This window comes from Halichoerus grypus, chromosome 2 (assembly GCF_964656455.1).
Source record: "Halichoerus grypus chromosome 2, mHalGry1.hap1.1, whole genome shotgun sequence".
NCBI lineage: Eukaryota > Metazoa > Chordata > Mammalia > Carnivora > Phocidae > Halichoerus > Halichoerus grypus.
The window spans coordinates 140,406,399-140,422,893 of NC_135713.1; the positions used below are offsets into that span (position 1 = coordinate 140,406,399).

The 16,495-nt window shown below is 43.4% G+C and overlaps 1 protein-coding gene across 1 annotated transcript in view; it reads right to left on the bottom strand.

Moving 5' to 3' along the window:
* The window catches only part of LVRN (laeverin), a 65,928-nt gene extending 49,730 nt beyond the window's left edge, over window positions 1–16,198 (bottom strand). Inside the window, exon 1 of the mRNA XM_036078970.2 lies at window positions 15,284–16,198. Coding sequence (XP_035934863.1) covers window positions 15,284–15,981 — 698 coding nt within the window. The 5' untranslated portion in view covers window positions 15,982–16,198. The remainder of the gene's footprint in view (window positions 1–15,283) is intronic.
* Between the last annotated feature and the right edge of the window lie 297 nt (window positions 16,199–16,495).

Genomic DNA, 16,495 nt, shown 5'->3' on the forward strand with positions numbered 1-16,495 from the left:
TCACACGCAACAGTCCACACGCTCAAAAGCCTCTCAAAATTAGCCAACTTGAAGTGTTCATAACCTTGCTGTGACAAAACTGTAATTTTCAACAAGCCTGTTCTGCCCCACTTAACTTTGCCCTTGCTTCCACAGGCTGGAAGGCGGCCCGTGAACTCTGACATCCGTGAACTCTGACCTCAGCCACTTTGGCTGCAAGACTCTGCTCCATCTCGTGCTAGCTGAGCAAGCCTGAACAACCTGCCACACGTTCTTGCTGAGCCTCTGATTCCCCACCCAGAAAGGAATGGCACCATCAACCTTTTCTTGCTGTTTGAACTTTTACCTGATTAGTAACTGAATTTATCAATAAACCACCTACGAATTCTCCTATATTCCTTTCAATCTCCCAGATTGCTCTCCATATAGATGAACTGTAAAAGAGTTCAAGGAGGAATAAGTTATGGGGTAGGGGTGGAGGGTTGGAACATTGACAATTACAACTGCATTTAGACAGGTCTCAGAGGTCACGGTTGACCGCAAGCTGAATACGAACCACATTTGTCTTCCTAATAAAGATCAAACTTCCAGAAGTAGGGGTCACGTGTTTTCTCTTCAGTACCATTTATAATATTTGGCAAAAACATGCGTTCATAACAATTGAATAAGTACTTTCTCAGCTTTGGAGGGACTACAAAATAAAGGCAGCTTGATCTAATATAGATAAAAGAATACGAAGTATTTTTACAGTGTCTGTTGCCCCAGGTATTTGTTTTGTAGTATTGGTTGCTATCTTTAAAAGACAGGTGATGAAGGAGAGAAGAGTCAAACAGTTGACAATATAGTGGAAAGAATATTGAGCAGGGAGGGGCACCCGGGTGGCTCAGTCAGTTGAGTCTGCCTTCGGCTCAGGTCAGGATCCCAGGGTCCTGGGATCGAGTCCCGCATCGGGCTCCCTGCTCAGCAGGGAGTCTGCTTCCCCCTCTCCCTCTGTCTACTGCTCCCCCTGCTTGTGCTCACTCTCTCTCTCTGACAAATAAAATAAATTAAAATAAAAAGAAAGTAAACCTCTCTCTACTGCCACGACTTCACAAAGCATATGAATCTCAAGGAAGTTGCCAGGTGAGAAGGAGAGAAAATCAGACTCTTCAGGCAAGTGGGAAAGTTGTATGCTCCCCAAAAGGGGCTACTCTACCTCTGAAACTCATAATACATTATATGTTAATTAGTTGATTTTAAATTTTAAAAAGTGGGGGCGGGTGAGCTACAGGTTTCAAAAAGGCTAAGAGACGCCGCTCAGAGAGTCACCGCTTTAACAAACCAAATACCCAGCAAGTGCCTTCCCATTCCATGATTTGGGCCTCTGGAGAAATGAAATAAAAGAAACTCTTGGATCTTGCTCAACTATTTCCCTCCCTGGTTTTTTACAAACAAACAAAACGGGAAAGATCCCTACAACACACAGCCTCGCCGGCTCTCAGGCTTACCGACCCAGGGCAGGACCTGCCAGCAGCACACACGACCTGGTTATGCCGCATCTGGGAACCGAAGGATGGTACTTGTTCCCTGCTCTCTCTGCTTTGCACTCAAGCAACCCTGTAAGGATATCCTGACCTCAGAAAAAAGAACCATCCACCCTCCCCTGCCCTCAAAGCTCACTGAAACATGCTATTACAGTGCCTGGGAAGTCTGGGTTGAGAGCGGTCAGCTGGGGAGGGAGTTAATTTGGGAGAGTTTGTCTCGTAGGGGCTCGGGATTTCAAAGCCACTTTCCTGCCCTCTGGTACAGCCAGACAATCCTGGACTCGCCACGTTTCTGTGCCGGAGGAGGTCTTCGGGGTCAAGACCACGTGATGTCCTTGGGGGTCCATCTCCTGCCATGTAAGAAACATCCCCTCACTAAGGTATTTCATTCCCAAGTATTGTATGGGCACCATCTGCCTACAGCTCTAGCTCACAAGTGCTGAGTATTATAACCGGCCAAGGGTTAAGTAAGACCTGAAAGTGGTCCCCCTGAGTTGTTTTTGCACAACGACACACTCAGAAATCAAAATGTTTAGTAAAGACGGATGTTACACCACTGGTCTGTGGTTCAAGGCTTGGCCCATGAATCATGTTTGTTTATTACTTGTGTAACAGGATCTTAAAACGGAAGTTTCCACCAGGCAACAGGACATAATAGAGGTACAATTCCAGAGAAAGGTGCCAAACCATGTTATTAAGATTTTTGAAGGAGATGGCCTCGAGAACCCATGAGCCCTTCTTGGGCTTCTCAGGTCCATCAGAGATATATGGAAGGGGGTACCTGGGTGGTCTGTTAAGCATTTGCTTTCGGCTCAGGTCATGATCAAGTCCTGCATCGGGCTCTCTGCTCAGCGGGGAGCCTGCTTCTCCCTCTCCCTCTGCCCCTTCCCCCTCTGCTTTTGTACTCTCTCTAATAAATAAATAAATAAAATCTTTAAAAAAAAAATGATAGAGGGAAGGAAGGTCAGGGAATGGAGACAAGAGATGAGAGGAGAGATTTCTCAGCGTGGGAGGGGCATAGTTTAGCAAAGCCCTCTTGATCTCAGGGTGCTGGGAACCCCTAACTAGGGTGAGCTAGAAGGGGAGAAGATCCCACAGAGAGCACAGAGCGTTTCCTGAGGCTGAGAGACTTGGAGGCTGGTACCCAGCTTCCGGGTGGGAAAGCCGAAATTGACACTGGTCAGAGTCTAACTCCTACCAGGTGGGACTCTGAAAGGCAGGAGACTGACGCTTTGGAGGCAGAGCCAGAAGAAGAGTGCTACTGTCTTAGGACCCACGTCAGCCCCAGGTCAGGGATACATGAGTGTTCCCTGGAAGAGCTGTGGGCCCTAAGACACGGAGTGAGCCAGTACGGGACCGACTTGGGTTCTGTCCAACGGGGCCACCTGCAGGAAGCCGGAGATGCACTACTGCGCGTCGGGGGTGGGGCTGAGGAAAGAGTCACTAATGACCATCAGAACAGAGAAACAGAGAAAGCAGCCAGCAGGAGCAAGGAAATCGTAGGAGAAAGAGAAACAGTGAGAAGATCTGTACCTCTGAAACAAATAATACATTATATGTTTAAAAAAAAAAAAAAGAAGGAGAAGAAGAAGAAGATAGCAGGAGGGGAAGAATGAAGGGGGGGAAATCGGAGGGGGAGACGAATCATAAGAGACGATGGACTCTGAAAAACAAACTGAGGGTTCTAGAGGGGAGGGGGGTGGGGGATGGGTTAGCCTGGTGATGGGTATTAAAGAGGGCACGTTCTGCATGGAGCACTGGGTGTTATACACAAACAATGAATCATGGAGCACTACATCTAAAACTAATGATGTAATGTATGGTGATTAACATAACATAGTAATAAAAAAAATTAAAAAAAAAAAAAGGAAATGACATCTTGACGGGAAAAGGTATGTACTAAGCCAGAGTCAGACCAAATGGCAAGACTACTGGCTCAGGTAAGAAGTGCCCTACGTGTCACCTCTCCCGGTCTCCCCAGTCCCATGGGACCTGGTCGGGATGCAACAGCAGCTCTCAAGATGGAAGGTGGGGGGGGCGGCGACTAGAACCATGAGGTGGAGAAATGGAAACATCACTGCCCCTTACCCTGAAGCCCACCCCAGCTCGGGGAAGTGAGCGTGGAGCGAGAGAAAGGGAGATTTCACAGTAAATTAAGGTCAAGGCTTTTAGTATGACACAGGACTGGATTCTCTAATTTTTGCATCTGGACAGTGTTTGTGACTTCGTGGACATAGATCATCTGTCACCAAAGAATGAGCAGTAAATTATGGGCTGCTAGAGTATTTATGCAGGAGCAGGAAAGATGATCTCAGAGACTAAATTGTAAAAAGGACAGTGGGAGAAACACAGTTGCATTTTTACTGAACTGTGAGGTGTGCTTTTTCAATATGCTGGTTACACTTGTTTTCAAAAGATACAAGATCTAAATCTTTGATGAGCAAAACCATCCCCTAGAGAAGATGGCTCAGCCACATGAAGCATGTGGGGTCAACACCTCTATAGGATAATGAAATGATCTTTTCTCTGCATCACCAACGACATCATGTACTTGGCATTGGAGTTCACTGCTTGTTTTGATACTTCTAAATTCTTTCCTAATATTGCTCAACTTTCTCTCTTGTGTGTCATACCCTGAGGACTATGCCAGATTTCCTAGCATAAACAGCAACTGGAAGGAAGTCTTTTTCAATTCTCTGTTCACTCTTTCTACACCTGCACACACTGATTGGTGTTGATCGTATGGTTCTCCCCTTAATTTGTCCCCAATAAAGATCCTAATTTTCTCCAGCCATGTCACACTAGTGAGCCCACCCTCATCCCTTGATGATCCTATTCTCATTTCTCTGAATACCTCCGTATTCTGTCTTATGTTTTATTAAGGACATGGCATGATCAGAAAAGCAAGACGTATTCCTAAAGGACACTGTGAACAAGAATGGGATTATACATTCTTTCATTGAATTTCAAAAGTGGAAGAAAACTTAGAGAGTTCCACCATCTTAATTTATAGATGTGAAAGCTGGTACCCTGGGAATTTATACAACTGGGGAGACAAGGAAGTGGTTGGGGTAGTATCAGAACCAGGGCTCCAGCTCCCCAGCCTGTGGTCCTTCCCAGTTCTCTTTCCTGGGGTCCTTTTATGTGCTTTGTAGAACATACTATAATAAAAACTACAAGCAAACTAAGATATCATGAAGAAGACTAAGGATTAACTTTATAGTTAATAACATTACCAAATCTAGAGATGATCAGACTTCTGTTTTCCACCCTGATGGAGTAACATAGGCTAGAATGAGCCCTCTGTTGAAGACAACTAAAAACTCCTATAAAATATATGGAACAACTGTTTTCAGACATGGTAACAGGAAGCACGGGACTATGATTCCCAAGAGAAGAGAAGCTAATGAGATGAACTCTACAATCACCTTGTCTACCTGGAAGCAATTTCTCAACTGCAGCACAGAGAAAGAGAACAGAAACTGAATTCAGTGGTCTCATTGAGTAGAGGAGACTATGACTGATGCCTGGAGAGATCTAAATAGCTAAAATCTGCAGGGCAGAAATCCAGAAATCTGCACAGAATCTACCCCCCACCCCCCCACCCCCCATCCCTGGGCTGAGTCTTTGGTCAAATATTAATCTGCACTTTAGGAGGTCAAGCAAAGAAATGCTGTTGGGGGAAAGAACAGCTACCATGGAAGGGAAAACTGAACAATTCCTAGAGCTCACACAGTGCTAGGAGTTGTTCAAATTCCCACAAGCCAGAGTACAGAAATCTCCAGAATAAATGGATTTTTCAACAGAGACCAGGAAGGTAATGCCTGAGCAATGAGCTAAAGTAGCCCTAGAGTAAAGGTGACTTTCGATCCACTCTCAAAGGACTTAAACACAAGCCATGGGAGATCAAACAAGGATTGAGAAGGCCACCAAATAACTTATGTGCCTATCTTAAAAAGACAGCATTCATTAAAGCAGCATAACAAAATATGGCATTCAGCAACATAAACTTTGAAATGTCAGGCACTCAATAAAAAATGAGAAAATGCCCAAATATTTGGAAACTAAATAGCACAGTTGTAAATAACCCATGAGTCAAAGAAGAAATCAAAAGGGAAGCTATAAAGTACGTTGAACTGAACGAAAATTTTAAAAACAACATGACATTTTTTGTGGCATGCCACTAATTCAGTAGTTAGTGGAAAATTTATACCACTAAACACCTATGTAGAGAAGAAAAATACCTTAAATTGATCTTTAAATTGATTACCTTGCACCCACCTGAAGAAAACAGAAAAAGAAAAAGGGCACCTGGATGGCTCAATCGGTTGAGCATCTGACTCTTGATTTTGGTTCAGGTCACAATCTCAGGGTTGTGAGATTGAACCCTGCATGGTGCTCTGAGCTCAGCGAGGAGTCTGCTTATGGATTGTCTCCCTCCCCCTCCCTCTGGCCCTCCCCCTTTCAGCACTCTCTCTAAAATAAATAAATAAATCTTAAAAAAAGAAAATAGAGGGGCGCCTGGGTGGCTCAGTTGTTAAGAGTCTGCCTTCGGCTCAGGTCATGATCCAGGGTCCTGGGATCAAGCCCCACATCGGGCTCCCTGCTCAGGCAGGAAGCCTGCTTCTCCTTCTCCCACTCCCCCTGCTGTGTTCCTGCTCTCACTATCTCTCTCTCTGTCAAATAAATAAATAAAATCTTTAAAAAAAAAATAGAAAAAGAAAAGGAAAGGAAGCCCAAAGTAAGAAGAAAGGAAATAATAAAGAATAATATATAAAGCATTAAAGTGAAAAACAAAAGAGAAAATCATTGAAACAAAAAATTGGTTTTACAAGATTAATAAAGTATATAAATCTCAAGGCACACTTATCAAACTTACTGTCTGTCAGAAGTGGAAGAGACCTTGGAGGACCCCACCCTTTTAACTTACAAAAAGCTGAGGACCCTGGAGTATATGCAATTGGTTAGACAATTAGTAAGTGGCAGAGGCCAACACAATAATGAAGGAGAAGAACAAACTTGGAAGATTGAAACTACCTGCCTTCAAGACTTACTATAAAGCGATGGTAATCAAGAGATATCAGAACCAGGGCTTAAGTTCCCAAAAGAGAAAAGACACAAATGACCAATGTCAAGAATGAGAGAGGTGACATCACTACAGATTCTACAGACATTAAAATAATAATAAAGGAATATTTTGTAAAACACTAACTATACTTAAATTTGACAACTTTGATTAAATGGACAAATTCCTTGAAAGACCCAAACTCCTAAAGCTTGCTCATGAAGAAATAGATGACCAAAATAGCCCTTTATTCATTAAAGAGATTTAATCTGTAGTTAAAAACCATCCCACAAAAAAAGTCCAGGCCCATGTGGCTTCATTAGTGAAAGTCAACCAAGAATTTAATGAAGAATTAATGCCAATTCCATATAAATTCTTCCAAAAGATTAAAGAAGAAAAACTTCTAAATTTATTATCTGAAGCCAGTGTTACTCTGATACCAAAACAAGACAAAGAAAAAGAAAATCCATGAACATGGATACAAAAATTAAAAACAAAATTTTAGTAAATCAAATGCAACAAAACATAAAAAGGATAATACATCAAGACCAAGTGGGATTTATCTTTCAAATGCAATGTTAATTTATCATTAGAAAATCAATCAATGTAATTTACCATATTAACAGACTGAAAAAGAAAAACCATATGATCATCTCAATAGATGCAGAAAAAGTATCTGGCAAAATCTGGCATCCAATCTGATAAAAATTCTCAGAAAATTAAAAACCAGAAGGGAACTTCCTCAATTTGATATAGGGAATCTACAACAGGGAGGAGGAGGAGGAAGGGGGGAGGAAGAGGAGAAAAAGAAGAAGAGTAGGGAGAGGAAAAAGAAGAAAGACTAAAGGAAAAAAATCATAATTAACAGTGCAAGACTGAATGCTTTCACCTTAAAATAAGGAACAAAACAAGGATAGCTGCACTTAACCACTTTTATCCAACATTGTAAATAGATGCTCTGGACATAGAAGTAAGGCAAGGAAAAGCAATAAAAGGCACCTGAAGTAACAAAGAAGTAAAACTGTCTTTATTTGAGACAGTATGATCACTTATGTAGAAAATCTATGGAATTGTCAATTTAACTAAGCTATGTTCATGGATTGGCAGAACATAGTGAAGAAAGGCAGAAAAGGAGAAGACAGAAATAGGAACAAAGAACAATAGCAATAAATAGAAAACAATAATACGCATGATAAATACTAATTCAACTATATCAATACTAAGATAAGAAATGAAAGAGGAGTCATCAGTACAGATCCCATGGACATTAAAAGGATAATAAGGAGTACTATGAACTACACTATGCTCACGCATTTGATAGTCTAGATAAAATGGACCAATTCCTTAAAAGACATAATCTGCCCAAAAAAAAAGCAGAGAAATAATTCCTAACACATTCTATGAGGACAGCACTACCCCCAAACCAAAACCAGAAAAAGACATTACAAAAAAAAAAAAAAAAAAACAACTATTGACCAATATCTCCCATGAACATAGATGCAAAACTTCTCAACATAATATTAGCAAATCAAATCTAACAATGTATAAAAAGAATTGTACACCACAAGCAACTGGGACTTATCTCAGGTATACAAAACTGGTTCAACATTTTAAAATTAATTAATGTAATTCATCACATCAAAAGACTAAGAGAAATCACATGATCTTATCAATAGATGTAGAAAAAGCATTTGCCAAAAATCCAATATTCATTCATGATAAAAACTCTCAGTAAAATAGGAATAGAGGGGAGCTTCCTCATCCTGATAAAGACTATGAAAAATCTACACTAACTTCATACTTAATGGTGAGAACTGAAAGCTTTCCCACTAAGGTCAGATATAAGCAAGGATGTCCCCTCCCACCATTCCTGTTCAACATGGTGCTGAAAGTCCTTACTAATGCAATAAGTCAAGAAAAGTAAATAAAAGATGTATAGATTGTGAAGAAAGAAACAAAACACTCTTTAGTCACAGATGACATGATTGTCTATGTAGAAAATCCAAAAGAATTGACCAAAAAAACCTCCTGGAACTAATAAGCAATTATAGCAAGGTTGTACTCTACAAGACTAATATACAAAATCCAATTGCTGTGGCACCTGGATGGCTTGATAAGAGTCATATTATCAAGATATCAGTTCTTCCCAACTTGGTCTGTAAATTCAATGCAATCCCAATAAAAAATCCCAGCAAGTTAAGTTTGTGGATATCAACAAACCAATTCTAAAGTTTACATGGAAAGACAAAAGACCCAGAATAGCCAACACGATACTGAAGGAGAAGAACAAACTTGGAAGATTGACACTACCTACCTTCAAGACTTACTATAAAGCTATGGTAATCAAGAGAGTGTGATATTGGTGAAAGAATAGACCACTAGATCAATGGAACAGAATAGAAAGTCCAGAAAAAGACCCATACAAATACAGCCAACTGATCTTTACAAAGGAACAAAGGCAATGCAATGGAGTAATGATAGTTTCTTCAACAAACATTACTGGAACTACTATATATCCGCATGCAAAAAATTGAATCTAGACACAAACCTTATACCCTTCACAAAAATTAACTCATACTGGGTCAAAGTAACTCACAATGGGTCACTTTAAAATGTAAAATTCAAAAATATAAAACTCCTACTAGATAACATAGGAGAAAACCTAAATGACCTTGAGTATGGTGAGGTCTTTTTAGATACTACACCAAAGACATGACCCATGACAGAAATAATTGATAAAGCGGACTTCTTTAAAACTGAAAACTTCTGCTCTGCAACAAACAGTATAAAGAGAATGAAAAAGACAAGCCACAGACTGGGAGAAAATATTTGCAAAAGACATATCTGATAGAGGACAGTTATCCAAAATATACAAAGAACTCTTAAAACTCAGCAATAAGAAAACAAACAACTCAATTAAAAAATGGGCCAAAAACCTCAACAGACAAATCTCCAGAGAAATTATACAGATGGCAAATGAGCATATTACAAAGGGCTCCACATATGTCATCAGAGAAATGCAAATTAAAACAACAATGAGATAAAACTGCACACCTATTCAAATGGCTAAAATCCACAGAACACTGACAACACCAAATGCTGGTGAGGATGTGGAGCAACAGGAACTCTCATATGTTGTGGGTGGGAATACAAAATGGTACAGCCACTTTGAAAGCCAGTTTTGTGGTTTCTTACAAAACAAAACATATTCTTACCATATGACTCAGCAATTATGCTCTTTGATATTTACCTAAAGAAGCTAAAAGTTTATGTCTACACAAGAACCTGCACAAAAAGTTTAGAGCAGTTTTCATAATTGTCAAAACTTGGAAGCAACTAAGATGTTTTTCAGTAGGGGAATGGATAAATAAAGTATGGTAATCCAGAGAATGGGATATTATTCAGTGATGAAAAGAAATGAACTATCAAGACATGAAATGATATGAAGGAATCTTAAATGCGTATTACCAAGTTAAAGAAGCCAGATCTGAAAAGGCTATATACCTATAGCATGATTCCAAATATAAGACATTCTAGAAAAGGCAAAACCATGGAGACAAGAAGATCAATGATTGGGGCAAGGGATGAATCAGCAAATAACAGGATTTTTAGGTCAGTTAAAATACTCAGTATGATATTATAATGATAGATACATGTCATTATACATTTGTCCAAAAATATAGAATGTACAACACCAAGAGTGAACCATAGGGTAAACTATGGACTTTGGGTGATCATGGTGTGTCAACAGAAGTTCATCTTTGGTTAAAAAAATGTATCATTCTGATGAGTGATGTTGATAATGGGCGACACCATGCATGTGCAGGTACAAGGGCTAAATGGGAAATGTGTGTACCACCCTCTAACTTTTTGTAAACCTAAAACTGCTCTACAACAGCCCTTCTAAGAAAGCATTCTTAGACATGATACCAAAAGCATGGTCTATTTTAAAAATTGATAAATTGGAAAAAAATCAAAAATAAATAAAAAATTGATAAATTGGACCTCATTAAAATTAAAAACTTTTGCCCCCTGAAAGACCTTACTAAGAGCATGAAAAAAAAACAAGCTACAAACCAGGAGAACCTATTTGTAAACCATATGTCTCACAAAAGTCTCCAATCCAACATATATAATGAACTCTCAGGACTCAACGGTAAAAAAAAAAAAAATTCAATTAGAAAATGGGCAAAAGACATGAGGAGGCATTTCATCAAAGGTGATATACAGATGCCAAACAAGCATAAGAATATGCTGAACATCATTAGCCATTAGAAAAATGCAAATTAAGTGCAGGCCAGCAGTTCAATGCATAACATGTGTGACTATGGAACAGAAAAATGCAAATTAAGACCACAATGAGTTATCACTAAAGGCGAATCATAACAGCTAAAATAGAAAACAGTGGTAAAAGCAAATGGTGGCTAAGATGCAGAGAACTATCATTCATACATTGTTGGTGGGAATGTAAAATGGTACAGACACTTTGAGAAACAAGTTAGCAGTTTCTTAAAAACTGAACAAGAAACAACCATATGACCCACCAATTATACTCCTGGGCATTTATTCCAGAAGAATGAAAACTGATGTTCAACCAAAAACTCATACACAATTGTTCCTGGAAGCTTTATTTGTAATAGACAAAAACTGGAAACAACCAAATGTCCCCATTTAACATCAACTTCCCACTTCCTGCTCCTAGCAACCAACATTCTACTTTCTATTTCTGAATTTAACTACTCCAGGTAGTAAATACAATGTCCTCAAAGTTCATCTATGTTGTAGCATATGTCAAAACGTCCTTCCTTTTTTTTTTTTTAAGGTAGGCTCCACGCCCAGCATGGAGCCCAACATAGGGCTTGAACTCACAACCCTGAGATTAAGACCTGAGCTGAGATCAAGAGCCGGTCACTTAATTGACTGAGCCACCCAGGTGCCCCAGAACGTCCTTCCTTTTTAAGGCTGAATAATATTCCCATGTATATAATAAGCCACATTTTATTTATCCACTCATCCATCCATGAGCATGTGTTGCTTCCACCTTGTGTCTATCATGACTATGAACATGAGTGTGTTGATCTGGAATTTTTGAGGTGTGCCCCAGGACTCTGTTTGATAAACTCCTCTGGGGGTTCTAAAATACATCAAAGGTTTATGAACCACTACTCTAATTCAGGATTTCCCCAAGAATAGATGGAGAAGGATTTGGGGTAGCTCTCAGACATACTATTATAAGATCTGACTCACATATGAGAAAGTCAGTCTTTTTCAAATTTTACGAATCTTTCTGGTAAGGTCAAGAGAAGATCTTAGTTTGGTGTTATTTATCTTGAACACCGGATTCTAATTTCTCTTTTTAACAAAGACAGCAGCCCTCAGATTCAGAGCCTTCGGAGCCTTCAGCGGACAATCGTAACAGGGGAACTTCATAACATCGTTTTTTCATCGTATTTGTGACTCTACAGCACCATGACTATAAGTTCTATGATATGATATAGAGTTGCTTTTTAATAAATCTACTTAATATTTTTGTTTAAGTTGAGTGATATTTTTTACCAAAAAAATACGGCCAGAGGTATGTGAATATGGCAAAACCCGGAAGAGTGATGCACCAGAGAATGAAGTCTGGGAAATACTGCTATCAGGAACATTAACATTTGGACTGTGCTCTCAGCTTTCTACACACGGAACAAGAGAAGCAGACATTGACATACAGACGCACACGTCCAAGGCATCCAGTAGATGTCTCCTCTGTGGCAGAAATGGGATGGCACCTGCCAAGTGGAGAAGGGCAGAGAACATTCGGGAAGCATCCCCAGCAACCTCTGAAGCTAGAAAATCGGCAACCTAAGCCTTAGAAGTGTGAGACAGTGATGCTCTTTGGGTTTTCTGGAATGATTTTCTTTTTCTTTTGCCTTGGTGTTGAGTAAAATTATTTAAAAGCTGTAGCCTGTCCAGACTGTGATAAGGGGTCATCAAAGAAGAGAAGTAAACACTTTCCAACCGTTGGCAGCCAGCATCGGAGACAGCCCATGAAGAATGTGCACTCAGTAGGCAGTTGCTCCCCAGGGGGGATCTTCTTTGGAGTCTCACATTTCCATGTTTCGATAGTAAGAGGCTGCTCCTGACCATCACACCCTAAGCTGATAGGAGCAGCGACCACCGCATAGGTTCTGTGCCAGATACTGTCCTTCTCGTGAATTTTCACAACACTCTAAAGGGTGACACTTAGGTCTCTTCCATGAATGAGGCAACCAGCTCAGAGACATGGAGAGCCTGACTCAAGTCGCACAGCTCAAACTCAGGCCTGGTGGGCTTCCAAAATCGGCTTCACCACACTCATCGTGTTGTCCAACTTCTCTGTGACCTTGGCTTCAAGCTCAACTGGAGGTTTCTTCCCTTTGTGGTTTCCAAAGCAGAGATGCAGAGGAGCAATTTCCAAGTAACAGCTCCTCTAAGATGCCACAAGTCTGGAACTCTAAGTTGGTCTCTGAACATCTGGGGGACTTTATTAGGATTTCTGCTTGTTCGAATTTTAACGTTCTCAAAATACGGTTTCTAGTTACCAATGGAGTTGGCAACACAATAGAAAAATGGAAAGGGAATTTCATTTCCCATATTTGCGAGGGCAGTCTATCCAGGCCACGGCCTCATTAAGAAGAAGGAAGAGATGGGTTAGCAAATGATTTATTGAATTCACAGCAGAAAACACTGGCTGATGTGCGTGCAGTGTCCTTTTTTTTCCCCCTGAAAAATCCTGCACTCTGAACCACCTGCACAGTAATTGCAAAAGGTTTCCTGTGCCCTTAAATCTGGTAACACATCATCCTAATGAGAAAATTTCCAAAGCTATTTTACAAGCCTTGGTGCATTTTTGAAAGAAAGAAAAAAAAAAAAAAGCCCAAGCATATAGTCCTTAAAAACAAAAGCTACAGATTACACACCCACTGAGGCAGCTTATTAAACTTACTTGCAAAGCCCAAAAGTTTTTGAAAATAATGCCGGAGATGATTTAAGGGGTAATTGAGTAGGTTCCTTTCCCTCGGAGAACATCTGAGAACATTTTCTCTAATAATAAAAGGCAAAGCACATGCAGTTGTGTAAACCGCAGATGCTCCACCAGCGGGTGAGCATTTGAAGAAAGAACTTTCAGGTATCTTCCACATACACGATTTCCCGGGGCACTCGCCTGAGGTCAGTAACGTGGTCACAGATCGTAGAAAGAGGCAATTCTTGAGCTGGAAACATTCCGTGTGGAAAGCATTATCCCAAATGAGTGTAAAGAGAACACATGCATGCTACGTGAGCTTGCAAACCCAGAGGGGAGGTCTCTTGTCACCGTTGTTGTTGTTGTTGTTGTTGTTGTTGTTATTATTATTATTATTATTATTATTATTATTATTATTATTATTATTATTTTCTTCCCAGGGAAGGAATCCCGAAAGCGCCGGCTCCCCCATACTCGGCAGAGCCCTTCAAAAGCTTGGGAGGGGTCGGGGAAGCTGCCGCTCATCCACAAAACGAGACTCGGTCCCAGGCAGGGGATGGGAGGGGATGAATTAAAGGGGATTCTTCAGTTCTGGAGAACCTCAGCAAAAAGGAAAAAAAGAAAAATATGAGAATTGCACCGACGTGAGTCTCTTTGTTGCAAGAGCAGCAGCTACAGATCGAGGAAGAAAGAGAGCAGGGAGCTCGGCGCGGAGCGCGCTCAGGGAGGGAACCTCGGGGCACAAGGGTGCGACAGCCCCAAGCTTCTCCAACGTTCATACCCAGAAACCACCCGGTGTTCTTCTTAAAACGCACATCCTGATCCTTCGGTCGAGGGTGGGGAATTTGCAATTTCGAACAAGCTCCCAGATTGACAGCTACTGCCGGTCCGCGGACCAAACTTTGAGTAGCAAGGGATTTGCTCACGGTGGTGAAGCCGTCTTGGATTAGAGCAAAGGGGGGGGGGGGCTCTCTGAAGACAATGGTAAGCTTCTGGGGCTAGCAGCGACCTTAAAAGGGCAACGACAGAAACAAACTGGATGGGCGGGGATGGTGCTAAAAATTGGCCAGCGGGAGGACCTCGGTCTGCTAGCCTCTATTTACAAGCAGGGGTTTTTTGCTTTTTGTTTTTTTTTAAATTTAATTATGTTATGTTAGTCACCATACATTGCATCATTAGTTTTTGATGTAGTGTTCCATGATTCATTGTTTGTGTATAACACCCAGTGCTCCATTCAGTACGTGCCCTCTTTAATACCCATCACCAGGCTAACCCATCCCCCATCCCCCTCCCCTCTAGAACCCTCCATTTGTTTCTCAGAGTCCATAGTCTCTCATGGTTCGTCTCCCCCTCCGATTTCCCCCCCTTCATTTTCCCCTTCCTACTTTTTTTTTTTTTAACATGTATTATTTGTTTCAGAGGTACAGGTCTGTGATTCATCAGTCTTACACAATTCACAGCGCTCACCATAGCACATCCCCTCCCCAGTGTCCATCACCCAGGCCCCCCATCCCTCCCACCCCCCACCACTCCAGCAACCCTGTTTGTTAATCTCAGGAAACAAACAAGCAGGGTTTCTGAAGGGAAGGGGAGGAAGGGGACGCTCGCCTTTCGGCTCTACAAGAAAGCGTCGCGAGTGATGGGGGCTTTGGGGGCACGCGCCCCTGGACGCAGGTAGGCGGCCGGGGGACGCGGGGGCGGAGGGGACCCGGGCCGGCCTGCCCTTACCTGCGCTCGCCCTGGTCGGTGTAGACGTTGAAGAAGAGTCCCTCCCTGAGATCCTGGTACACCAGGCCGGAGAAGCTGAGCTGCAGCACATACCGGCCCCCGGGCTGCAGAGCGCCGCCAAGCTCCAGCACCAGGTACTGCGTGTCGAACGCGACCCACACGTCGTCCACCGGCACGCGGCCCGCCGTGCGGTCCCCGGTGCCGGCGGAGAGAGGGCCCCGCACCTCGGCGCTCTCACACTCCAGGAAGAGGCTGTGCAGCAGCAGCCGCGCGGTGGCCACGGTGCAGCGCACCGTGATGTTCACGCGGCCGGTGAAGGTCAACGTCGGAGCCCAGGACTCGTTCGGCCGCAGCCGGGGCCACAGCTCCAGCTCGTAGTGCAGCGGCACGAGCCAGGGCGGCAGGCGCAGCTGGTCCCAGGGTCCCGGAGGGCGCCCGTTGCCCGGGGTGGCCGTCCCCGCCGGCTCACGGGTGGGGCGGGCGTGCCCGGTGGGCCGCGGCTCCTCCTGCGTGCGCGGCCGGGAGGGCGCGGCGCCCGGGACCCCGCGCTGGAGAAGTTCCGACGGCGGGACGCGCGCGCAGCGGCCGTACAGGGCGGCGAGCACGGCCAGCGCCAGCAGGAGCGCGGCCGCCAGCCCGGCCAGCAGCACGGCGACCGCGCGGCTCACGTAGAAGCCGGAGCTGGAAGGGGGGCCCATGGCTGGGCGCGGGGCGAGGGCCACTCGAGAGCCGGAAGGCGGCGGCGGCGGTAGCTCCAACCTTGACCGGGGTGCTCAGTGACGGGACCCCCGCTCTTGCTCTCTGTGTCGGCCCTCCTGCACCTCCTCCTCCTCCTCCTCCCCCAGAAGCTTGGGAGACAGGAGCGAGCGGTTGGGACCACGGCTTCCCCCTCCCAGCTAATCAGATCCAGGTCCCTGCCTACCCACCCCCGCCCCGCCAGAGCCCAGGGAAGAGGCGGGTCCCGCGCACCGCCGCGCGCGCCCCTTTGGGTCCGAAGGGAAAGCCCTCGCAGATGAGGCTTCCAGCGTCGACGCGGGAAGGGAACGGTCGGGCCAAACTCGAACTTGGGACACCTCGGACGAGGATGTTTGGATTAATGAGATTTGTTGGGTGCGCCCCGGTGCGCTTTCAAGTGTTGTCGGAAAAGAGACGAGCGCAGGGCACACTCGGCTCCTTGACTGCAGGACGGTTTGCGAATAGCACACCTGCTGG